An 11,201-nucleotide genomic window follows, 5' to 3' on the forward strand; every position below is an offset into this window, starting at 1 on the left:
GGCACTCTGCAGCTCCAACCTGGCCCAAGGAAAGTCTCCCATAGGGCTCAATGGCACTCTGCAGCTCCAACCTGGCCCAAGGAAAGTCTCCCATAGGACTCAATGGCACTCTGCAGCTCCAACCTGGCCAAAAGAATTAGTCACGATACTAAAGCTTGAATGAATTCCAAAATGGTCGTAGTCTCTACGAAAAATACAACTTTTTCGTGGAAGTTAATGAAAACCATGAAAAAGTCATACTATTTTAATGATATGATCGTTGTCATTACGAAATGTTCCGAAAACTAGAAAAAATACGATTTTTTTTCTGGAAAAAAAAAAAAAATCCTGGTTTCATGAATGGGCCCCTGAGTGTGTGAAAATACAACTGATTTGGCAATTCTCATAGAATGCTACCCAAAAACTGTTTTTAAAATAGTCAAATTTTGATGGTTTCAAAATGGGAATGTGTTTTTCTAACCTGTTCTTAGGTACTAAAGATATAGAATATGAATAGTTTGATGCCCAATGTGCATGTGATCCATGTTGTGTATATAATTTTTCATTTTTGCTTTAGTGTCATAAGAGCCCCCAATTAAATTAGAAAAAACACACAGATTGTGTGTTGTAAATGTGCAAAAGCCTAACCCCCTCCCCTCAGAAAGAATGGTCACTTACAAGCAGGCAGGCAAGCTAAATATGTAGGAGGGCTGCCATGGGGCTTCAGATGGTGAGACAGGACTGAGTGGCTCAGAAAGCACAGACAACAGCAGGCATGTGGTTTTACATTGGTGACAAGTGCACAGGCATGTGGCCCTGCTACTAAGGTTGGTAGAAGTAATAACTTTTTTCTTGTCCTCAAATTACTAAACATTACATATTACAGACACAAATAAAACTTTATTTTTTAGTCATAGTGCCCTATTACATGCTTCTCATGGTTGCACCTCGAACTGACTTCACCAAATATTTAGATATTTAAACAAAGAGAATTTCAGAATCATCCTGTGCTGTTTCCAGATTACACAATTACAGATTCTCATAAAAGAACCAAAGAAAAACATGTGAATTCACTGAATTATGATTTCATTAAAATCCTCCATCAGGGCCTCCAGTCAGCTGAATCTTTGTTTATTAACATTAACCGCTCTTCTGACAGGTAGTGTTAATCTTCTGTAAACATCATGTTCACTAGATCAGTATTAAGGCATTCCTCTTCCACCAGCTTCTGTGGCTGTTATAAAAGAGCATTTCAGATACAGTCAGAACTGGACCTCAACAGTTGTAGAGTGTAAGCAAGTAGTATGTACTTCCTATCAGGCATCATCAAGAGCATTAAAGCCAAACCCAGCTTCACTTTCTTGTACATTCTGACAATATCAGGCTTAAAAATACACCTTCCCTATATGCTGCTGCTTATGCTACTGCTTCTGCCTTTTGCTTCCCCACTTCTTCCTGTTACAGTTATAGCTGCATTAATTCTGGTCATGTGATCTCTGAGGGAACACACAGCCCATCACTAAATGGTGGCTCAAGGTAAAGGATGTAAAAGGGTAATATTTACTGATACAGTGGCTTGCAAAAGTATTCGGCCCCCTTGAGCTTTTCCACATTTTGTCACATTACAGCCACAAACATGAATCAATTTTATTGGAATTCCACGTGAAAGACCAATACAAAGTGGTGTACACGTGAGAAGTGGAACGAAAATCATACATGATTCCAAACATTTTGTACAAATAAATAACTGCAAAGTGGGGTGTGCGTAATTATTCAGCCCCCTGAGTCAATACTTTGTAGAACCACCTTTTGCTGCAATTACAGCTGCCAGTCTTTTAGGGTATGTCTCTACCAGCTTTGCACATCTAGAGACTGAAATCCTTGCCCATTCTTCTTTGCAAAACAGCTCCAGCTCAGTCAGATTAGATGGACAGCGTTTGTTTGTGAACAGCAGTTTTCAGATCTTGCCACAGATTCTCGATTGGATTTAGATCTGGACTTTGACTGGGCCATTCTAACACATGGATATGTTTTGTTTTAAACCATTCCATTGTTGCCCTGGCTTTATGTTTAGGGTCGTTGTCCTGCTGGAAGGTGAACCTCCGCCACAGTCTCAAGTCTTTTGCAGACTCCAAGAGGTTTTCTTCCAAGATTGCCCTGTATTTGGCTCCATCCATCTTCCCATCAACTCTGACCAGCTTCCCTGTCCCTGCTGAAGAGAAGCACCCCCAGAGCATGATGCTGCCACCACCATATTTGACAGTGGGGATGGTGTGTTCAGACTGATGTGCAGTGTTAGTTTTCCGCCACACATAGCGTTTTGCATTTTGGCAAAAAAGTTAAATTTTGGTCTCATCTGACCAGAGCACCTTCTTCCACATGTTTGCTGTGTCCCCCACATGGCTTGTGGCAAACTGCAAACGGGACTTCTTATGGTTTTCTGTTAACAATGGCTTTCTTCTTGCCACTCTTCCATAAAGGCCAACTTTGTGCAGTGCACGACTAATAGTTGTCCTATGGACAGATTCCCCCACCTGAGCTGTAGATCTCTGCAGCTCGTCCAGAGTCACCATGGGCCTCTTGCCTGCATTTCTGATCAGCGCTCTCCTTGTTCGCCTGTGAGTTTAGGTGGACGGCCTTGTCTTGGTAGGTTTACAGTTGTGCCATACTCCTTCCATTTCTGAATGATCTCTTGAACAGTGCTCCGTGGGATGTTCAAGGCTTTGGAAATCTTTTTGTAGCCTAAGCCTGCTTTAAATTTCTCAATAACTGTATCCCTGACCTGTCTGGTGTGTTCTTTGGACTTCATGGTGTTGTTGCTCCCAATATTCTCTTAGACAACCTCTGAGGCCGTCACAGAGCAGCTGTATTTGTACTGATATTAGATTACACACAGGTGCACTCTATTTAGTCATTAGCACTCATCAGGCAATGTCTATGGGCAACTGACTGCACTCAGACCAAAGGGGGCTTAATAATTACGCACACCCCACTTTGCAGTTATTTATTTGTAAAAAATGTTTGGAATCATGTATGATTTTCATTCCACTTCTCATGTGTACACCACTTTGTATTGGTCTTTCACGTGGAATTCCAATAAAATTGATTCATGTTTGTGGCTGTAATGTGACAAAATGTGGAAAAGTTCAAGGGGGCCGAATACTTTTGCAAGCCATTGTATATATATATATTCCAGTTTGGTGAGATTCTTTACTAGGCCACTTAACATAATCTAAACTATCTGTTGGTTAAGTATTATTTCTGGGGGTATAGTTTTCCTTTAAGTACAGGCTAAATGGGTGCTAAAATGAATGGAACCTTCTTTTTCTGCATATTAACATTGAGACAGAGTGGTTGTATATCACTTGCCAAGAGATATTCCCAATAGAATGGAAGCATAACCATCATATAGTCATATACTGTACATTATGATGCTTTCCAGCTAACCAAAGAATGCTTTCTGTAGAACCAGGTGTATATAAACCATGGGGGACTAATATATACACCTGGTTCTATAGACCTAAAGTTGTACACCCTCCCCTATAAAAAAAAACAAAAAACCAACATGGTAAATGACTCAAAAAACTCTAAAGTCTACACTGATGAACAATGATATTTCTGTTTGTCTGTGGTTCTTTCATAAGAGACCATGCATGCTAGTTTGTTACATGTATAGTGATGCAGTACTGCTCATTATACACGAACAGCCTAATATCCTGTTTTTCATTTAAAGGATAAATAGACCTTTAAAAAAATGTAATGTAAAACTGACAAGAGTTCTCTTCTAAGCACTTTTTATTAAGGAAAATATGTACTGCTAATATTTGATTTTTGTTACAACAGCACCACCTGCTGCCCAGTTTCTAACCATAAACCAAGACTGTTCTGATGTTCCTTTGCCGTAAGACATTTTTCTCCAAAAGGTTTCTCTACTCCACTTGGAGGAAGATTTATTAATGTTTAAGCCTTCGGGCCTGAATATTTGGATCCTAAAACTAGCCGTGATTCCTCTTAACTCACGGGTGGTTTCTTTATCTGAATGCTTGCTGACAATCTTTTTTTTTTCTGCCCAGGGAAATAATATAAGCATTAATAAATCATTCCCTTAGTCTTATAACATAAAATCTATTAGTATAGTAATATTAATATAGTAATTGGACAGGATAAAAACAGATAGATGAGAAAAGGTAAAATATATTAAAGATGAATAATCAGAAATGTGGTATTGTGCCTTTAAAAGTGATCACTGGCCACTGTTAATATTCCTATGCCAAAGCCAGACTTACTGTTCCACACTTGAGAAGAGTTGGGACTCCAGTCAGTTTCAGATTTTCCTTAAACTCATTTTTTGGGTCCTTCCAGCTAGAAAAATACATAAATGAATTTATAAAAACCTTCAAAACACATGAAAATGTGTGGCCTAGGATTGTAGTTTAGGGCAGTGTTTTTCAACCTTTTTTGGGCAAAGGCACACTTGTTTCATGAAAAAAATCACAAGGCACACCACCATTAGAAAATGTTAAAAAAATTTAACTCTGTGCCCAGCAGCAGTGCCCCCCTAGTACATTGGTGCCCAGCAGCAGTGCCCCCCTAGTACATTGGTGCCAAGAGCAGTGCCCCCCTAGTACATTGGTGCCCAGCAGCAGTGCCCCCTAGTACATTGGTGCCAAGAGCAGTGCCCCCCTAGTACATTGGTGCCCAGCAGCAGTGCCCCCCTAGTACATTGGTGCCAAGAGCAGTGCCCCCCTAGTACATTGGTGCCCTGCCTACGGCACACCAGGCAACATCTCGCGGCACACTAGTGTGCCACGGAACAGTGGTTGAAAAACGCTGGTTTAGGGTAAATTTCTATTAAAGGAGAAGGAAAGGCAAAATCACTTGGGGGTGCCAAAATGTTAGGCACCCCCAAGTGACTTAAATCGCTTACCTTTTACCCCGGGCTGGTGCCCCTGTTTGGAGAAAACTGCACCAGCCCCGTGTAGCTGCAGCGCTTCCTCCTTCCATCTTCTGTCGCGCGCGCATGCGCAATAAAGTGAAAAAGCCGAACAGAGAAGGCTACGAAAAAGTCGCGACTTTTCGCACAAGTAGTAACGCTACGAAAAAATCGCCAGATTTTGCGCAACATTCAGAATGGCAACGAAAAAGTCGTGACAATTTTCCGAAAAATCGCAGATCATTACGAAAAAAACGCAATCGGACGCATTCGGCCCATTCGTGAGTAAGTAAATGTCAGAATATGGAAAGAATCATACGTGAATAGTTTTTATATGAGTCATCCGTGAACTGAACGCCACTGAACGCTCCGACTGTGCGCGAATCATCCCAGTACCGCTCTGACATTGCTGACATTCGTGCACGGGGGAGGGGGGGGGTGCGCGAATGTCAGCAATGTCAGAGCGGTACTGGGATGATTCGCGCACAGTCAGAGCGGATGACTCGTTTGATTCAGAGCGGCCGGCCCGCATGCGCGGTACTAGGGTAGGTAGTATCTCTCCTTAACTGTACCACTGCTGCTCTGCACATAGACTGTAATTGCGGACGGGCGGGCGGACGAGAAATGTTGCTATGTTAGAGATACTGTATAATATAATATATAATATCATATAAATATGCAGTTTGCATGCCTAACTTCTCTGACTGAGACAGATATACCCCATAGTTCTGTGAAAAAAACTAAGCAGGCATTACATACAGGGGTGATCCTGGTTCCTGTGCCAGCCTTTCCAATGCCACCCTCGTTGTCTTCATACTTTTTGGCATTGGAGAAGGGGCTGCATCTCTAGTGCAGAAAGTGCAATCATAGTGCATTTCACTCTGACAACCTAATATTAGGATCCAGTGTTAATGCTAAATAGAGAACGTGCAATCTTAGCTTAAGTATTTATGTCTTTTTTAATGTATTCACTTTCACCAAAAGTCCAGAACCAATTTTTTTAAGGCCCTCGGCAACTAAACATAAAATGATATTGAGCATTGGGTTGGAGGATTCCCACTTGATCTGCTTATTCTTATATAGGTGGGAATAGTCAATTCCTCAGTGCCTCCAGGGGGAAATCACAAGTAGAAGCTTTGTTGTCAGTTGTGCTGGGAGAAATGCTGCATTGCGATGGGAGCGCACACAGCAGGATGGGAGGGCACACAGCAGGATGGCAAGTACTTGATACTTAGTATGGCAGCTTCCTTAGCCTTCCCAAACTTGCCTGACAGTTAAAAAAAAAACACCCTAGGCTTATACTCGAGTCAATAAGTTTTTCCAGTTTTCTTAGGTAAAATTAGGTACCTCGGCTTATATTCGGATCGGCTTATACTCGAGTATATACGGTAACTCCTTATCTGTTTCATGTGTTTTTAAACATCAACATGTCTAAGCTTTATGCCTAAAATGTATGTTTAACAGCTGTATGTAGCATCACTTTATTCAAAACCTGATGTGTTCCTACTCCTTAGGGTTATGTGGTTGTTTGCCACTTACAATGTAAAAAAAGCTGACTCCTTATATGTTATATTTCCTTCCAAATAATAACACTGACACCAAGCCTCATTTTTACTGGCTGGCTTAGTAGAATGCTCTCCAGCAAAGGAGCCCTGCTTATTTATATTATTTAAGAACATTCACTCAGACAGGTGCAGGACACTGGTTTTTAGGGTTAACGTTACACTTTACTAGGGCTACACTTTCAGACAGGCCCAACATAAAGTATATTATGGCAAACACACACTGGGTAATTAGTCGCCATGAAGTCGCAGCGACTAATTCCCGCAGTGCAAACGGCACGTGTTTAGTCGCAGTAACTTGTATAGTAACCTATGGGGAGTAAGTGGGTGTGATTAGTCGCGACCGATTTTTTTAAAAGGTTGCGCCAATTAATCATGCAATGTGTCTTTGCCCTTAGGGCTCTGGCACACGGGGCGAAAATGTAAGTCGCCGGTGGGATGGCACGCGCTGCGCAGACGATTTCGGCACTTCGCCGAAGTTGCCTCGTGAGGCATTTTCGGCGATGTGCCGAAATCGCCTGCACAGCGTGTGCCATCCCCGCCGGTGGGATGGTAGTTCGAGGAGATTAGTCGCCCGTGACAAGGGAGATTTGTCACGGGCGACTAATCTCCCCGTGTGCCAGAGACCTTAGGCTTGTTCAGCTTCAGGAAGACAGTCAAGCATTACTGTATTTATCAGCCGGAAAAACAAAACAATGGTAAGATTAATGGGTCAGCTGTAAAAAGTTGCTAAAGATCAGTAATTGGTGTTGTCAGTGTAAAGGTGGCCATACATTGGTATCCGCTGGGTTGGTGAGGTTGCCAAACAGATCTTAATTGCTGCTATGCAGGCCCTCGGATCAAGGTACTTGATGCAGCTTTTATCGGCCTGTGTATGGCAATCATATATCCTTTATAAATGCACATATGCTATCAATAACTTACTAAGGCCTCTCTCCAACCTGACAGTATATAAAGACCGATCCTTCTGGAAGGTTCTTGAGTTCCCCACGGACCACTGGCTCAGCTAGAAAAATGAAACATAAGCATTTTAAATTTTTTTTTGTAATCAATGGCAGGGTTACTTTGCACTGTTAATCAATTTTTGATACCACATAAATATAATAAGTTAGATGCTTTTCTCTGGCTGTTGCATAAAAAAGTTCTTGCCTTAAAGGTATTAGAGAAACAGTAACACTAGAAAGTGAAAAGTAATTTTAATTTCCCGAAAAGCCTTTCCACTGGCAATAAAGAGAATCGCTAGTGGAAAGGCCTACGCATTGCTTCAGCTTGCCAAAGTCAAACAAAGTTTCCTCTTGCAGGTAACTTAGAGGGTTCATTTAAGAGACAGAGATTATATAATGACACTGAACCTTGGCACTTTACATGAGAACTTCAGATAAGGATCTTTTGTGAACACAACAAAAAAGAAAATCAGACACCGAGGGTGATAATTAATAACTTGCCTATCATGCACTCTTCTCCTGTTTTATGTTTCTTGTCCTCCTCCTCCTTCTCTACCTGAGAAGCCCTTGATATAGGTAGGAGCAAGCTGGTATTATTGTATACCTGGGCCCTGGACAAAGAACCACTTGGTGGGCCCCCTCTACCCTGCCCTGTGCAGAAGGGCAAAGTGTTTTGACCAAGTCCATTTTTAGGCCACACTCCTAATGACTATACCCATTTTAATAAAATAAAACCCAGATGTGCCAGTCTAATTACTTCACAAAATGTATAATCAGTGTGTTAACCCCAGCGGTGCCAGTATAATCAATGTAGAAATGGCCAGTGGCCACCAGCCAGCGTCACAAAAGGGGCAGGGCTTCCGGGCACGGGCCTATAAATAGAAAAGCCGGAGAAGAGCCGCCGGCAGTGTAAGGCTGCGGGCAGGGAGGGCGAGTGGAAGTGCTCAGCCCACAGGTGATGTGCCAAGGTCGGCCCAAACCTGCCCGACCCGTGGGTTAACCCGCAGGTCCCATGGGTATCGGGCTGGCCCACACATCACTACTACCTACACTTGCACAAGCAGAATACCAATAACAAAGTCTTCTTTATTTTGCTGCTTGGCACTCTCTCTCTCTCTCCAGGATGGCTGTGCATTCTACAGTGGAACACATGGCCACCTTGAATTTTTTTTTCTTTTTTTCTGAAAAGCAGGGATTGCAGCGGTGGGTAAAGAGGGCAGATGTACTGGCATGCGGGTAGGGCACAGTGGCCCCCCAACAGATGCCCCATTTGCCCATTTAGTAAGGCAGCCCTGACCTTTGAACTGCACTGCTGTGTTAAGTCACTGCATTATGCGATTCTCTGGACCAAGCAATTGTCAATATGTTACATACTGTATATCTGTTTGTTTGTTTTTTTATCCCTGTTGTTTGTTTACATAATTGCAAATAAAAATTGAATTTCTGGAAACAAAATCTCACCTGTCATGTTTATCTTAAGGATAAGGTACACTAAATGATAATGAAATAAGATTTATATGAGACTTTATGGTAACATTCATCATTAAAGATCCCTCTGACCAAGGATGTGCTGTTGGAGGGCACTGGGAGATTTAATTAACCAACAGCAGGAGATAAAGCAGAATGCACAAGTATAAACAAAACAGACCCTTTAACTGGTAAGAGGCTCAGAAAGTACATAGGGTCCAGTGTGGCACTGACTAATAAGTACTATAAATATATGTTTATACAAAAGCCTTATTCCCAAAATTTAGGAGAGCCCAGTAACTGATAAAAAGAGGCATAGTGCACAATCCCATAATTGTGCACTATGCTTATCCAAAATACACACATGTATAACACATGGTACAGTTGCTACCTTTCAACTAATCTATATAAATGATTTGTCACTAAAGCCTAGGTTCATGCTCAGAGTGCTAACTAGTTTCACTGCAGTTCCAAGGCATGGACTGGAACAATATGAACTTTGGTCAATGCATTTTCTAATGCTGTAACATTATTTTTGGAGCAATTTCTTACAAATACATTCCCTACAAATAGATGGTACACTGACCTGTTCTGGCGCCACTCTGTACCTGTACCACACCAATCTGTGTGCCAAGTCTACTGTTAAACTACAATCTATGGCAAAACAGTTGGAGCTTCTTTAATTGTAATATATAATAATGAAAAGGCAGCAGTGGTTGGGGCTGGAGGAGGACAAGACAATGTGCAATTACTGAGACTTATTTACTAGATTTATGTTTACAAACATATATAAAATAAAAGCACAATGTGCCGTAATTTTATCAAAATTAGTGCTAGAACCCCTGTTAGAATATAAGTGACTTGTCATAGTCAAGTGGCAACAACAGCAAAAATGTACAACTATGGAAGGGCTCAGGGGTTCAGCCACTCCAAGGGGTATTCTTAGCTGCTTTTCAGTTTTTTTTTTTAATTTTAGTTTTGTAATTATTTGCCTTGCCTCTTTCCAGGTTGCAAAGGTCCCCATATTGCTTAGAAATCTCTGTCACCTTAGAAGTGGTGACCACAGAGTAGAACAATACGTGCGCTATGCAAATCTGAACAAATATCATTTGCAGTGCTGATTGTTACATAGCAGGTAACAAAAAAGCTCTGTAGCAGATAAGCTCTGTAAAATACAATGGTGTTTTACAGACCTTATCTATTATTTTACCTGTGTCATTTAGCCCAATTTCAGTTTGAATGGCTGCCCTCTGGCTACACAGCAGCTTTATTTATATAAACTATAGTAGTATTTCCAAAGTAAACACACAACTGCAAATGCAGGCCAAGAATCAGCCCCAATGTTGGTACCAGCTGTTGACGCGGCGGATATCAGCTGTGAAATTCAAACTCTTGCTCTTTTTTTGCTGATATCCCTTGGGTCTGTCTGCACCCAGGCACAGACAATGATTCCGGGTGCAGGCAAGGTAGTAAGCTAGTGCCAATATAGGGGCTGATTCTCAGCCTGCGTTTTCCCAATGGCAAATGTTTTACATTTTGCTATAACTGATTGAAACAGTACTTATTAAGACCGACATTAAACCCATATTGCAAACACAGATCAATTTTAATCCCTCATAAAGCTGCAGTGATGCCCACCAAAACTAAGTGGCAATCCCATAATGCCCCTCTCCCCCACACAAAAAGGAAAAGCACTGCTATGCCTAATGCTCAGTCTAGTCATGTGACACAGCAGAAGTAAATCACAAGAATCTCAGTTTAGCTCATGGCCGGAATATATCCCTCATGTCTCCCGTACCTTTCACACAGTCAGGGCACCAGCTCACCCCCTGCTCGTTCTTATTCCCCGAGAAATAAGCAAACACTTGCTTTCCCTTGTGTTTCTTTAGCGCCTCGCAGAACTCCTCATATCCCTGCACTTTCACCTCAGTGCAAGCAGCCATCACCGTGTATGTGCGGTACTGTGTATGTGCAATCCGACTCTCCCTGCACAACCAGCAAATCCACGTGAACTTGGATCCACTTCCTGTTTGACTTCATAAAGGGCCAGTTCCAACAGGCAACCCAAAGCTTTCGGAATATTGAAGGAACGGGTTTTTAAATATAATGTGTCTAACAGGTACCCGTAACCGAGTGATGAGTAGCTAAGTGACAACGGGTCGAAAAGCGTGCCTGCCTGAGACCATGGCATTATGGTAGTTGTGGAATGTGGGCACATTTACTAACAAAAATACTGTTATCAATACAATAATAATACAAAAAAGTTAGTAGTTTAATAAAAATCTGTTACACGATACACTTTTAGTTATGGCCAGA

At 41.8% G+C, this 11,201-nt stretch overlaps 1 protein-coding gene across 1 annotated transcript; it reads right to left on the minus strand.

Annotated features, from left to right (window-relative positions):
* Positions 1 to 859: 859 nt before the first annotated feature.
* txndc17 (thioredoxin domain containing 17) lies at positions 860 to 10,988 on the minus strand. The gene is made up of 4 exons (XM_004911732.4): positions 10,684 to 10,988; positions 7,399 to 7,480; positions 4,266 to 4,341; positions 860 to 1,213 (listed from the first exon to the last, which is right to left on the minus strand). Exons 1-4 carry the CDS (start codon positions 10,826 to 10,828, stop codon positions 1,145 to 1,147), a joined length of 372 nt encoding a protein of 123 aa, XP_004911789.1. The 5' UTR covers positions 10,829 to 10,988; the 3' UTR covers positions 860 to 1,144.
* Between the last annotated feature and the right edge of the window lie 213 nt (positions 10,989 to 11,201).

Source organism: Xenopus tropicalis, chromosome 2 (genome assembly GCF_000004195.4).
Source record: "Xenopus tropicalis strain Nigerian chromosome 2, UCB_Xtro_10.0, whole genome shotgun sequence".
Lineage (NCBI taxonomy): Eukaryota > Metazoa > Chordata > Amphibia > Anura > Pipidae > Xenopus > Xenopus tropicalis.

What these genes read in the sequence shown, in the direction of transcription:
- txndc17 (XM_004911732.4), bottom strand. Translation starts at nt 10,828, where the DNA reads ATGGCTGCTTGCACTGAGGTGAAAGTGCAGGGATATGAGGAGTTCTGC. An exon ending in GTGCCCTGACTGTGTGAAAG is followed by an intron (nt 7,481 to 10,683) that starts GTACGGGAGACA and finishes TCATTTTTCTAG; the next exon opens with CTGAGCCAGTGGTCCGTGGG. An exon ending in CAGGTTGGAGAGAGGCCTTA is followed by an intron (nt 4,342 to 7,398) that starts GTAAGTTATTGA and finishes GTATTTTTCTAG; the next exon opens with CTGGAAGGACCCAAAAAATG.